Source organism: Thalia democratica, chromosome 4 (assembly GCF_965202585.1).
Source record: "Thalia democratica chromosome 4, ktThaDemo2.hap1.1, whole genome shotgun sequence".
NCBI classification, from domain to species: Eukaryota; Metazoa; Chordata; class Thaliacea; order Salpida; family Salpidae; genus Thalia; species Thalia democratica.
In genome coordinates this window covers 66,297,027-66,308,794 of record NC_139168.1, presented here as the reverse complement: position 1 = coordinate 66,308,794, position 11,768 = coordinate 66,297,027, and the positions used below count along the sequence as shown (strand labels likewise).

Sequence of the window (11,768 nt, the reverse complement as noted above, 5' to 3'; positions counted from 1 at the left end):
AAATCTCATATAATCGAAATAAAAAAGTTTGATTACTAATAAAATTGATAAAGTAAAAAACTATAAAAATAATTGAAACTATATAAGTAAAAGTTTAATTTATATAAAAAAATTATTTTAATAAAAAAAAGATATCAAGTTTTCTTTGAAAGAAAGTAAAACATTTTTTTTATAAAGCAATTTTAATTATTTTTTTATAATAAATTTTCATAAAAAGTTTTTTAAATAAACAAATTTTTACTTGTTGGGTAAAATTTGATCGAGTTAGATATGATCGTATTAAAAGTGAACAGGTTAAAAATGTTCTTATTAGAATTGATTGGGTTAGAAATGATCGGGTTAGATTTGATCGTATTAAAAGTGATCGGTTTATCGGGTTAATAATGTTCGTAATAGAAGTGATTGGGTTAGAGTTGATCAGCCAGAATTAGGTTAGATTCACTCTTTTGGAATTAAGAGAATTCCGAAAGCTAGCTCAAGTTTGAGTATACTTTGTAGAACAAAATTAGAGTTTATATTGCACTGTATTGGTAATTTAAAAAGTTAAACAGTTTTCTTGTATGTAAAAGAGATGAGATGTACGTACAAAAAGTTCTATTTTAATAAATTCTACAAATATTTTCTTTATTTAAATTAAAATATATTGTAAAGTATTAACATCAATAATCAGTTTTATGTACTAGTTTCCGCTTAATAATTCCGATGAAAAATAGTTAATGTTTAACTCACGGTTAAAGTTTTTGTGTACAAATGGAAGTTTTTATATTTTATTATAAAGTTACGATCGTTTGTGTACCTACATATTCAACACTTCACATACACACTAATTCACACATGAAGATTCAAATTTTGACAATAAAATATTTTTAGGCAACAACTCAAAAAGGAATATATATCTAATAAAAATTAAAATATATAAGTTTGCTAGACTATAACTTACAAACATCTAAAATTAAAAAGATAAAAAAAAAAATAATATAAAAAACTACTATATTTGCAATATCTCCAAAAATAGGCATTGAGCAGCAAAAAGGACCGCTCCATTGCCAAACAAGTTGAATATCTCAAAATGCTCAACGAAAAAAAGTTTCGCCGGAATTCCGAGGTTCAGTTTCGTTTACGAGGAAAAGCATCACAACCGAAAACCTCGGACCTGACGTGTCGGAGATGCATGAACTGCAAAAGGGCAAAACGTCGCATGAAAACACGCTGAAGGGCGCCATGGACGCGTTGCTGCGGCTCGAGCTGCGGCGTGCTTCAGAACGACCTGAAACCAAACATCCTTCTGATGGACGAGCACCGTTCGCCTCATCGACTTCGGAGTGAAGACGGAGTGAAGACGGAGTACTTGGTGAAAGAGCTTCGAGCACGAGAACGTTGGAAAGCTGACCGGCACCCAAAAGTACAAAAGTTGCTTGATCAAATGCTACAAGGGATGGACTCTCTCAGCAGGAGGGACGTTCTGGATGTCCACGACAGGGTCAGGAACGAAAGGCTGCCGTGGGATGAAATGTTGGCGGACGCGAAGATAGAAAAGTTGAGAGGAGAAAGAATATAGTCTTTCAATATAAAGAGAGGAAAGAGCAAGAAACTTTCCGCCAAAAATATTTGCGCGGGAATGAGAGAAGAGTTTTTCTCGATCAAGTGCGGAGTTTGGAATTTAAGAGGAGCAGGAATATGAGAAGTAATTAAAAATGATAAAAAATTGCTGAAAGAAGTAAAATAAAAAATTGCTTTTATCTGATGCACGTGGAGTTATCTTTTAGTTTAATTAAACTTAAGCGTGTTTTTATATATTTCTATTTGTGAAGGATTTTATAAATAAGTTTAAAAACTACATGGAAGGCTAAAATTTTGCTTATTGCCACTTACAAGCTCTGATGAGCCTTGTTAAAGTTAAACAGCGTTAGCTTTGTGACATACTGTTGAATAAGTTTGTATTAATAAGAAATAATAAACTACTTTTATTAGTTTTAGTTACAGTCAAAAAAAACAGACAAAGGTTTACATAGACTTGAACTTTATGTGCCTCTCTTTTAAGTTCAGCAAACATATTAATAATAAAAAGTATGCATTGAAATAATATTTTTAAGTAAGATCCTTGGGATAACTCCTGGGATTAGTGGTCACAAAAATAATAATATTGTTTATTAAACGATAAAAAAAGCTCTCAAAAAGTTTGGTCTAAGGACCTGGTGTACAAAGTAACCTTTCGGTTATCGAGTCGTACAGCACATGCTTACAAGTACTGTTAATATTAATATTGCTAATGTTAAACCACAATATTGCTAATGTTAATCCGCGGTGAAGGGTTTTACAATGTGGCTTAGCTGAATCTAGGTTAGAGAGGGGACTATAGCTAGGCTCCATGTTCTAGATTTACATTTGAATGTAGAATATTTGCAAACACTTGAAAATGATCAAAACAAGCAAAAAATTAAAATTTCAAATTTATTCAGTAAACAAAATAGAAAAATTAGTGCAACTCAATAAAAAACTGTAATCAATTTGCAATTAGGCAAATAGAAGCAGTTAAAAATAATATTTTAGTCTAAAATCCAAAGTGTGACCAAAAGATCTGATATTGATCTGAAGTTATAACAAAAAGTAAATCAAGATTGAATTTCCTTAACAATGTAGAAATTATCTGATCAGAACTAATATCAAAACTGGTTGACAAATTCTCAGTAAGACTCAACACCAAGGGTTGAAGGTTTATAATCAATGAACAACTATATCGCCAAACACTTTTTTTAGTTTAGATCTTTAGTTTACAAAATGAGACTAACTAATGGTGTGTATTATTTGTTTATTGTTTATTCAGTTTAACTTTGATATACATAAACTGGCTTTTAACAACGATGCAATGCATAACATAATAACAATAATAATTTTAAAATGTCACTGCTGGTAAAGTTAAATGGTGTGGTATTGGCAATATCTAACTATATTTCACTAATTTTTTTTGTTATACAGTTACTGTAAGCGTAAACTGACACCAAAACTTTTAGTAGTAAATAATTTAGTCTGTTATACTCAATGCTAATAAAAAAACCGACAAAAACACCTAAAGTATTTTGAAACAATAAAGATCATGCGTTAAATCGTAAATGATACCGTATAACACTAACAACAACTGATAATGTAAAAATATGCTAATTAATATTAACACTGTTAAAACGATAAGATAAGTAAACTAACATCTAAAAAAGGGACTAATTGTGTATTCGGACTTTATGAGATCTCAGAGGTGTAAGTATATTTGTACACACCTGTTAGAGGTGAAACACATTTGTATGTAAATATAGATCGGTGATAATACAAAGTAGAATCATCGTTAAGTTTCAGATTCAGATGATATGAAGTACAATCATCGTTAAGTTTCATATTTGATGATACAAAGTACAATCATCGTTAAGTTTCAGATTTTATTGATATAAAGTACAATTATCATTAAGTTTCAGATTTTGTTGATATAAAGTACAATTATCATTAAGTTTCAGATTTTGATGATACAAAGTACAACTATCATTAAGTTTCAGATTTTTATGATACAAAGTACAATTATCATTAAGTTTCAGATTTTGATGATATAAAGTACAATTATCATTAAGTTTCGGATTTTTATGATACAAAGTACAACTATCATTAAGTTTCAGATTTTGATGATATAAAGTACAATTATCATTAAGTTTCAGATTTTGTTGATATAAAGTACAATTATCATTAAGTTTCGGATTTTTATGATACAAAGTACAATTATCATTAAGTTTCAGATTTTGATGATACAAAGTACAACTATCATCAAGTTTCAGATTTTGTTGATACAAAGTACAACTATCATTAAGTTTCAGATTTTGATGATATAAAGTACAACTATCATTAAGTTTCAGATTTTGTTGATATAAAGTACAATTATCATTAAGTTTCAGATTTTGATGATATAAAGTACAATTATCATTAAGTTTCGGATTTTTATGATACAAAGTACAACTATCATTAAGTTTCAGATTTTGATGATATAAAGTACAACTATCATTTAGTTTCATATTTTGATGATATAAAGTACAATTATCATTAAGTTTCGGATTTTTATGATACAAAGTACAATCATCATTAAGTTTCATATTTTGATGATACAAAGTACAACTATCATTAAGTTTCAGATTTTGATGATATAAAGTACAATTATCATTAAGTTTCGGATTTTTATGATACAAAGTACAACTATCATTAAGTTTCAGATTTTGATGATATAAAGTACAATTATCATTAATTTTCAGATTTTGATGATACAAAGTACAATTATCATTAAGTTTCAGATTTTGATGATACAAAGTAAAATCATCAATAAAGTTTCATACTGATCTCAAAGAGCGCCCGAGCATGCAAGTGCTCATGGCAGGATTCAAACTCACAACATCAACGTCCACAGCGCTCAGCAGGCGACGTAGTGACGTCATGACCACCCTACCTCGCAGTAAGTTTCTAATTTGTTAGTATATAACAGTGGTGTCGCGTGGTATTTTTCTTAGGTGGTGAAAAAAAACCGAGTTGCCGGTGATCGAATTGCATCTACTCAAATTGTCTCTGCTTGAGTTGTCCCCGCTCGAAATGCCTCTGCTCGAGTTGCCTCTGCTCGAATTGCCAGTGATCGATTTGCCCCTACTTAAGTTGTCCCTGCTCGAGCTGCCTCTGCTCGAGTTTCTTCTGCTCGATTTGCTTCTGCTACATTTGCTTCTGCTTGAATCGCCTTTGATTGTGTTGCTTCTGCTCAAATTGCCTCTGCTTGAGTTGCCTCTGCTCTGCTTTGTTTACAATAGCTTGTGGAATGATACTTAAACCTGTGTTGTTTTAGGGAATTTTTAATTTAGCTTACTTACCGCAAGATATTGATTTTGCGGTAATTTTTGATGAAACTTTGCTTTTTTGAGTTCATTTGCGGCAGTCAGCTAAGAGTTTGCGGCAGTGTAGTGAGCAAAATGGTCGTTTTCTAAATTGAGATTTTATAAGAGATTTTGTTCTCAAAAATAACTAAAACGTTATAGATACTTAATTTTTTCTTACAAAATTTCAAGGTGGTGCAATTGCGGCAGTGCAACACCCCACGCGACGCCCCTGGTATATAACAGTAAGTCTGATGTGACTATTTTAATTCTCTCTTTACTTACCTCATTTATTTATTTCTGTATATTTATATAGCCGTGAAAAAAAATTACGAACTTTGTAATAAAAGCAACGTTACAAATTCAGGTAGTAGCTGAAATTAATAATTATTAAAAGCATAAAACATTAAAAGATTTTTTCATAAGTTGGATGCAGCCAGAAAAATTTTTATTTTTGTTTTTAACTTTATTTTGTGTTAATGTTATTATTCTTGTTTTTTGTTTCATTTTAAGAATTATGATTCAGAAACTTAAACAATAATATTTTTATAAAGTAAGGACTAGATAACAAAATGCTTACATTTACAGACTGACTTTGTATATATATCACAGTAGGTGTATGTCAATCTGAATTTACTAAAGTTTTATAGTTTATAATGATCTACGATACGCATTAAACTTTATTCTCATACATTTGCTATTAATTTTTTTGAAATTTTCAATTAATGTTCTACCACGGTTAGAAATACAACTGAAAAAAACAGTAAGTATAACTAATGATGCCAATGAATTTTTTTTATTTACTCTAGCCCATTTTATGAAAATATAAATAATTTAGTAAAATTAATTTAACTAAAGTTTAACTTTAAGTTTAAAAAAAAAGAAAAATAATAGTTGTGATTTTATAAAAAACTTTAAGTATTTAAAAGCAAAACTAAATTTATTAGTTCAACCTACTTTTATAATGTTTATGAAACTTATAAAAACTTATTAAAAGTAAAGAATAAATAGAATAATAAATATATAAATTTTACACTTTAAATTCGACAAAATAAATAAATTAATTTGGCTCTTTTAGACCTACAACATCATCAGATTAGTTGTACTTCAACATATATATCAAAGTTAAACATGGAAAAAGATAGACATTGTAAGAAAACTTTGATATGTTTTTTAAAATTCTTGTACATAAAGAAATTAAAATCGTCTTATTTACATAAAACCTCAAGATTAAAATTAAAATCTAAAATAAATACTTTTAATAAGAGCTAATCCTTTTAATGAGTTCTATTGATTTAGTTGTTGTAGTAACAATGTAATTAGATTTTTTTATGCTTATAGATATATTTCTACGTAAAAATTAAAACACATGTTTTGTCAAGACTAATAAAGTTATTTGCTTGCAGAAGACTTTTTCTATACGGTAAAATAAAAAAGTAAAGTACATACTTATTTTAAAACAACTATTTAGTAGCGCTATAAAATTAGTTAACTTTAATGTTGAAGTTTTTATATTTTTTATTGAAAGAACAGTAATTTTTATTTTATCACTTTTACAATTGGTACTAAACTAGTAATTTATGTAATAAATTTATTTTTAATAAAATATATAGCTCTACTAAATAGTTGTTTTTTATCGAAGAACAATTAAAGTTTTGAGAAAAGTTATGCTTTTTAACAATTTTGAATAATAACTTAGAATACTAAAAAAAGGTTAAAGTTTTATCTAAACTAAAAAATATAGTTTTGAATATTTTAAATAAAACACAAATTTGTAGCAACTTTTCCAATTTTATAACACAGGAAAAAAAAAACGGTTTTTACATCAATTACCAGTAGACTTTAAAAAGTTTTTATACAAGCTTAAAAATGTTTAAAACCCGATAAAATATGCTAAAAATAAAATGATTAAAGAAGAAAAACAAAATTCAAACAATAGTAGTTTGGCAAATTAGATACTTAATAAACTTACTGTTTTATTTTGCTACCAATAAACAAAGGAACTAGTTCAAAAACAATTAAACAAACATAAATTGCTAGGTTAATATATTATAAACATTTAATTTTAATTCCGACAAAAAATCACAAAAATTTCAAGCCACGCGGTAGTCCTTGCCTATGGTGGGCTGGTAGGCCACATTTTCCGTCATGTGTCCTGACTTGACGGTCTCGTAAGTCCTGTCGTACAAGCATCCGGACCTGATCTCGGATGGCTTCAGCTTCATCGAGGGAATTTTCCCTTTTTCTCCGCCAGCCGTCGCCACGGAGTCGTCGCGCGATGACGAGTGCTGGTTGGCTGCTTGCAGGCTGGGTGGCGGTTTCGAGGAGTCTTTTTGTCTGGTAATTGTGAAAAAGATTTACATAGAATATTAAACTGTTTAAATTTCAATTAAATTTTAAAGTCTAATACCATTTCAATTTTTAGTTTTTCATATTAAGACACTTTTTGAAACTACAGTTTTCTGTTGAAATAAACAAATGCACAAGTATTTCGGATTCAAATTAATTATTTTAGTTCCTACTTTTTAAAACAGCTACACATTAAAACTATAAAAAAAGCTTTTATTTTTGTTTAATCTGTCTCTTTTCATCAATTGAAGTTTCTAGAGTTTTTACAAGTTTCTAATTTAGCAACAACTAGTACCCTTTGGTTCTTTTTAAAAACAATGATTTCATTCACTACTTTTTCAATAACTGTCTAAAAGCGATGAAAAAAGTTAACTTTTATTTCGATTTCTCCAGTAAAAAAGAATTGAGTTTATAAACTTGCAAGTAAGTTGTAAATCAAAATTCAAACTTACCTCATAGTTACTCTGATGCAAAACAATACGAGCAACAACAAGCCAACAGATACAGAACCAAATATTACCGTTAGTAGTTTTGTTGAGTTTATACTTGAAGTGTTATCCGTTACTATCAAAATAAAAAAGTATTTACAAGCCGATGAGATAACTATTCAGGATAAAATCAAAACAAGTTTTAAAGTACAACCTTATCGCATAAAGCTGTCTAAAGATGTACTAAAAAGTGAATAATCAAAGCTATGTTTAAAGGTCTAGAAAACAAAAACAAGTTAAAGTATAAAATGGTGCTCTATTTGCGTTAAGTAATATATAGCACTTCTTGTAACGTTTACTTTTATTATTTTAAAAGCTAATAATCTTCTCAAAACTAACCGTTATCTTGACAAAAAAATTATTTACCTTTCTCTGACAGACCGCTGTCGCATCCGACAAAAAAGTATTTGAATTTGTAAAAAGAAGTCGACTGCAAAACGAATACTAAGTTTTCACTTGGCAATATTTTCTCACTGAACGCATCAGTTGAGGATGATTGACAGTTTTCATTGGTGGAAATTCGAAATGATTTTCTACCGCTAATAGTCGCCATCAGAACTACTTCTTCTGTATTTGTTTTAAAATTTTGTAGTTATGAAAACATTATTGTAAAATATCGTTTAAAATATTTAAGACGAAAAGCGTTAAAAAAATTTAAATATAGAAAAAAATTTTAAATTTTTCTATCAAAACTATGACAACTTATTTAAACAATTTAAAAATTATAAAACTAAGACTTAACACTACGATATGTCTAAAAAATGACTCTTAAAACTAAAGTTGTTTTAGATAATTATGTTATTATTTTATCAAAATCTAAGTCACTGTTTTAATTTTTTTATTTAAAACGTTTAATATTTTCAAATGTTAAGATTTATTTTGATAACTTACAAAAAAAAAACAGAGATTAAGTTTCTACCGGATTTATGTTAATCTTAAGTTTTACATTTTTTTCTTATAACTTATCAAATAAAAAAAAACATGTTACCGTTGGGGAGCATGACAAAATTGTTTTCGTTGTTCGAAACCCGCGAGTAGACGGTCGACGAAATTTCGACGACCATCACGAACCCGTGCTGGAACTTTGTCTGCGGTTGAAATGACATGTGGCATTGCTTCTGGTTTATTTCGAACTCTCCCACGTCGCCAGTTGAATCTTCGCACTTTTTGAAGTTGCCGCCTCCGTCAAAGCGCGGTTGAGCCAAGACTGCGGTGAAAAGTTAACACATTTATGATACCTAACTTAATTATAGAGTATGCAAATAGAACGTCTGAAAAATGACATTTTGATTTTTCTGGTTACAAATAGAGTATGAAATATAGACTGGTTTCTAACAGGTGGTATGTAAACAGTATAAATTTTTTTAATATAGTTGATATGTAATATTGAACAAACATTTAACAGTAAATAATGTTTTTTAATGTTTTAAAAGCTATGTTAGAGCTGCAGAATATATAAGAAACTTGTAAGATGCACATAAATAAAACAAAAAAGTAGTACAAAATAAGTACTAAGAAGATTTTTATTAAAAAAAAAGATCGTAAAAAAATTTAACACTGTGCATTGATAAACAATATTCCAAATACTAAAATAACTACTAGTTTATTTAAAAAAAAAACAAATACTTACATATCTATAATCTAAAAAGAGCTTGTATCTTTTAAATCATATAAGAATCATTTTATTTCTTATTTATTTGTTTATTTTAGATAAAAAACAAAACATTAGTTGTTTCCAATTTCCATAATATTACAACAGTAAATTATTGACAAGCTTAAAATAATAAATGGTTACCTTCAGTAGCTTGTTTTTGAATTTTACCATCTTTATTCAAACTGCCGATTCTCTTGCTACCGTCGCAATGAATAAACGCCCATTTAATTTCAACTTGCCAACCGTATTTCAACTGCAATGCTACTTGAAAATCTATTACCTGTTGTTTCGTTGTTTTGGTACTTTACATCATTGAACAAGTTGAATATATTTTAAAGTACTGATGTTAGTATTTATTTTACGTACTCTAAATAAACGACTATAACAAACTAATAGTGTTGGTTGTTGTGTATTTGTTTTCTTAATTTTTAATTTAAATGAAAAAAAAAAGCAATCGGATATAAACTTTTGAAATTTAATAAAACTAAAACTCTTTTACAAAAAAAAAATCTATAAACAATAGCCATAAACTCACTTAGAAAAAAATCTAGAAGTTAACGGAAAGTTATAGCAGGCTAAATTTATGTAAACACACAATCAACAAAGTTTTTTGTGCACCTTTTTTATTGAAGTTTGGTTCGAGTGGCCGAGTTCAGAAACCTTGTCGCTTACAACAGACTTGCAGTTTTCAGATTTCGAATAACGAACGTAAATAGGATTTGTTTCATTTCCACCATTTAGCGGGGTAACAGAGTTCAAGTTGAGTAACGTTCCTGTTGGAGTTTATATTTAGTTTACTACTATAGAGTAGGAGTAAAATACTTCAAACTACTTTACTTGTGCTTTTACATTAAAACATTATGTTTTTTCTAGTTCTGAGACACTATTTTAAAATATTCTTTCTACAAAACTTCATATTAGATGTCAGTTTTAAGTAAAATGTAGGTGGAATTTTAACTTTTTTACTTTGTTATAAGAAAATTTACTGAGCTTTATTATTTTTCTAGTTATGTAAAATATTTCAAAAAGCTGTAACTAATTTACAAACAAATTAAAAGTTACAAAAGTGATCTAAACTAGGATAGTGGTTAATTGTAACTAAATATGATTAGTTTGAATACTTTTAAATAACTTTTTAGTGCATTTTTTTTGTAAACTCAGAACTTGAAAGTAAATAACTACATTCTAAACATGAAATTAGAAAAGTTGATAACAAATAAAAGCTTTTAAAAATATTAAAAATATATACTTAACAATTTAAAAATCAAACTTATCATAATAAAAGCGCTTTTTATTTAACCAATTATAATAAAAAACAACAATAAGGAAAACATATTTATAAAATTCATACTTTCACAACAAAATATATTTACCATTATGTTTATCAACCTTATGCATTATATTTATTTCTTTATTTTACTTTTTTATATTTATCGTTCTTACTGTCTGGCAGCATGAAAAACTCCCCGTTTTCGTTTCGACCAATCGCATCACCGCTCGCGTTTCTCTTCACCAGCAAAATGGTCAGCAGCACAAAAAATTCCCCTAAAACGCTCGACGTGTCGGGGCGTGGTCTGATGTTCCACTGGCACGTTTCCGCGGCAACCGTCGAGGGGGTGTACCTCAACGTTCCCCGGTCTCCCACCCTCAGCGGGGATCCGCAGCCGTTTTTTGCAGGGACATACCCGTCTGTCATCGTGACGTTTTAGGCAGCGATGAAAACAGATAGCATGTAGAAAGCTTCTTCAGTTTTTATATTTAATTTCCTGTTATACAAATGTACGTTAAACTATCATACAAGTATAAAGTTAACGAGTATTTAAACATCTTATAACCTACCTTGTCTTACCTTTGTGACGAAGTAACAATTATACATTTGTTTTAAAATATACTTTTTTTAACTCTTTCGTTTGATAAAACAAAAATATATAAATTTTTATTGTGTTGTGTTTTAATTTTTTTATCATTTTAAGTTTCATTTAAGTTAAAAAATAAACTTCAATTTTACAAAATATAAAATCTGCATCTACTTTGTTTAATTTCGGCTTTATACTTTAAGTCAGCAAAATTATGTCAAAACACATATGTTTAACATAGATTATTACAACTAACAACTACAAAAGAAACTCTTTTACTTTTAAAAGCAGTACAGTCCACAACGAAAAATAAATCACTAAAATCCTTGCGTCGTAGAAAAGAAATAAAAAATTAAAAGGACATTAGCACGTTAGCAAGAAACAATTTGTTTTGTTTCTAAGAATCACGATTGGCCTGTGTTGACGTCATTAACTAACTATCACGTTTTTGATCATAAAAAATTACGTTGATATTTTTTATTTGTTCATATTTTAAACAAAAACTTAATTTTTAAATGTTTTAAAAACTCAAAAA

General features: G+C 28.5%; 1 protein-coding gene across 1 annotated transcript; it reads right to left on the bottom strand.

Annotated features, from left to right (window-relative positions):
* Positions 1 to 4,496: 4,496 nt before the first annotated feature.
* On the bottom strand, positions 4,497 to 11,073 carry LOC145833596 (uncharacterized). The gene is made up of 8 exons (XM_082940751.1): positions 10,821 to 11,073; positions 9,996 to 10,150; positions 9,519 to 9,657; positions 8,712 to 8,930; positions 8,090 to 8,290; positions 7,688 to 7,799; positions 6,989 to 7,223; positions 4,497 to 4,805 (listed from the first exon to the last, which is right to left on the bottom strand). The coding sequence occupies exons 1-8, from the start codon at positions 11,071 to 11,073 to the stop codon at positions 4,497 to 4,499; spliced, it is 1,623 nt and encodes a 540-aa protein (XP_082796877.1).
* Positions 11,074 to 11,768: the final 695 nt, after the last annotated feature.

What these genes read in the sequence shown, in the direction of transcription:
- LOC145833596 (XM_082940751.1), bottom strand. Translation starts at nt 11,073, where the DNA reads ATGACAGACGGGTATGTCCCTGCAAAAAACGGCTGCGGATCCCCGCTG. An exon ending in GTTTTTCATGCTGCCAGACA is followed by an intron (nt 10,151 to 10,820) that starts GTAAGAACGATA and finishes AAACTCCAACAG; the next exon opens with GAACGTTACTCAACTTGAAC. An exon ending in TTTTGTCATGCTCCCCAACG is followed by an intron (nt 8,291 to 8,711) that starts GTAACATGTTTT and finishes AAACAAATACAG; the next exon opens with AAGAAGTAGTTCTGATGGCG.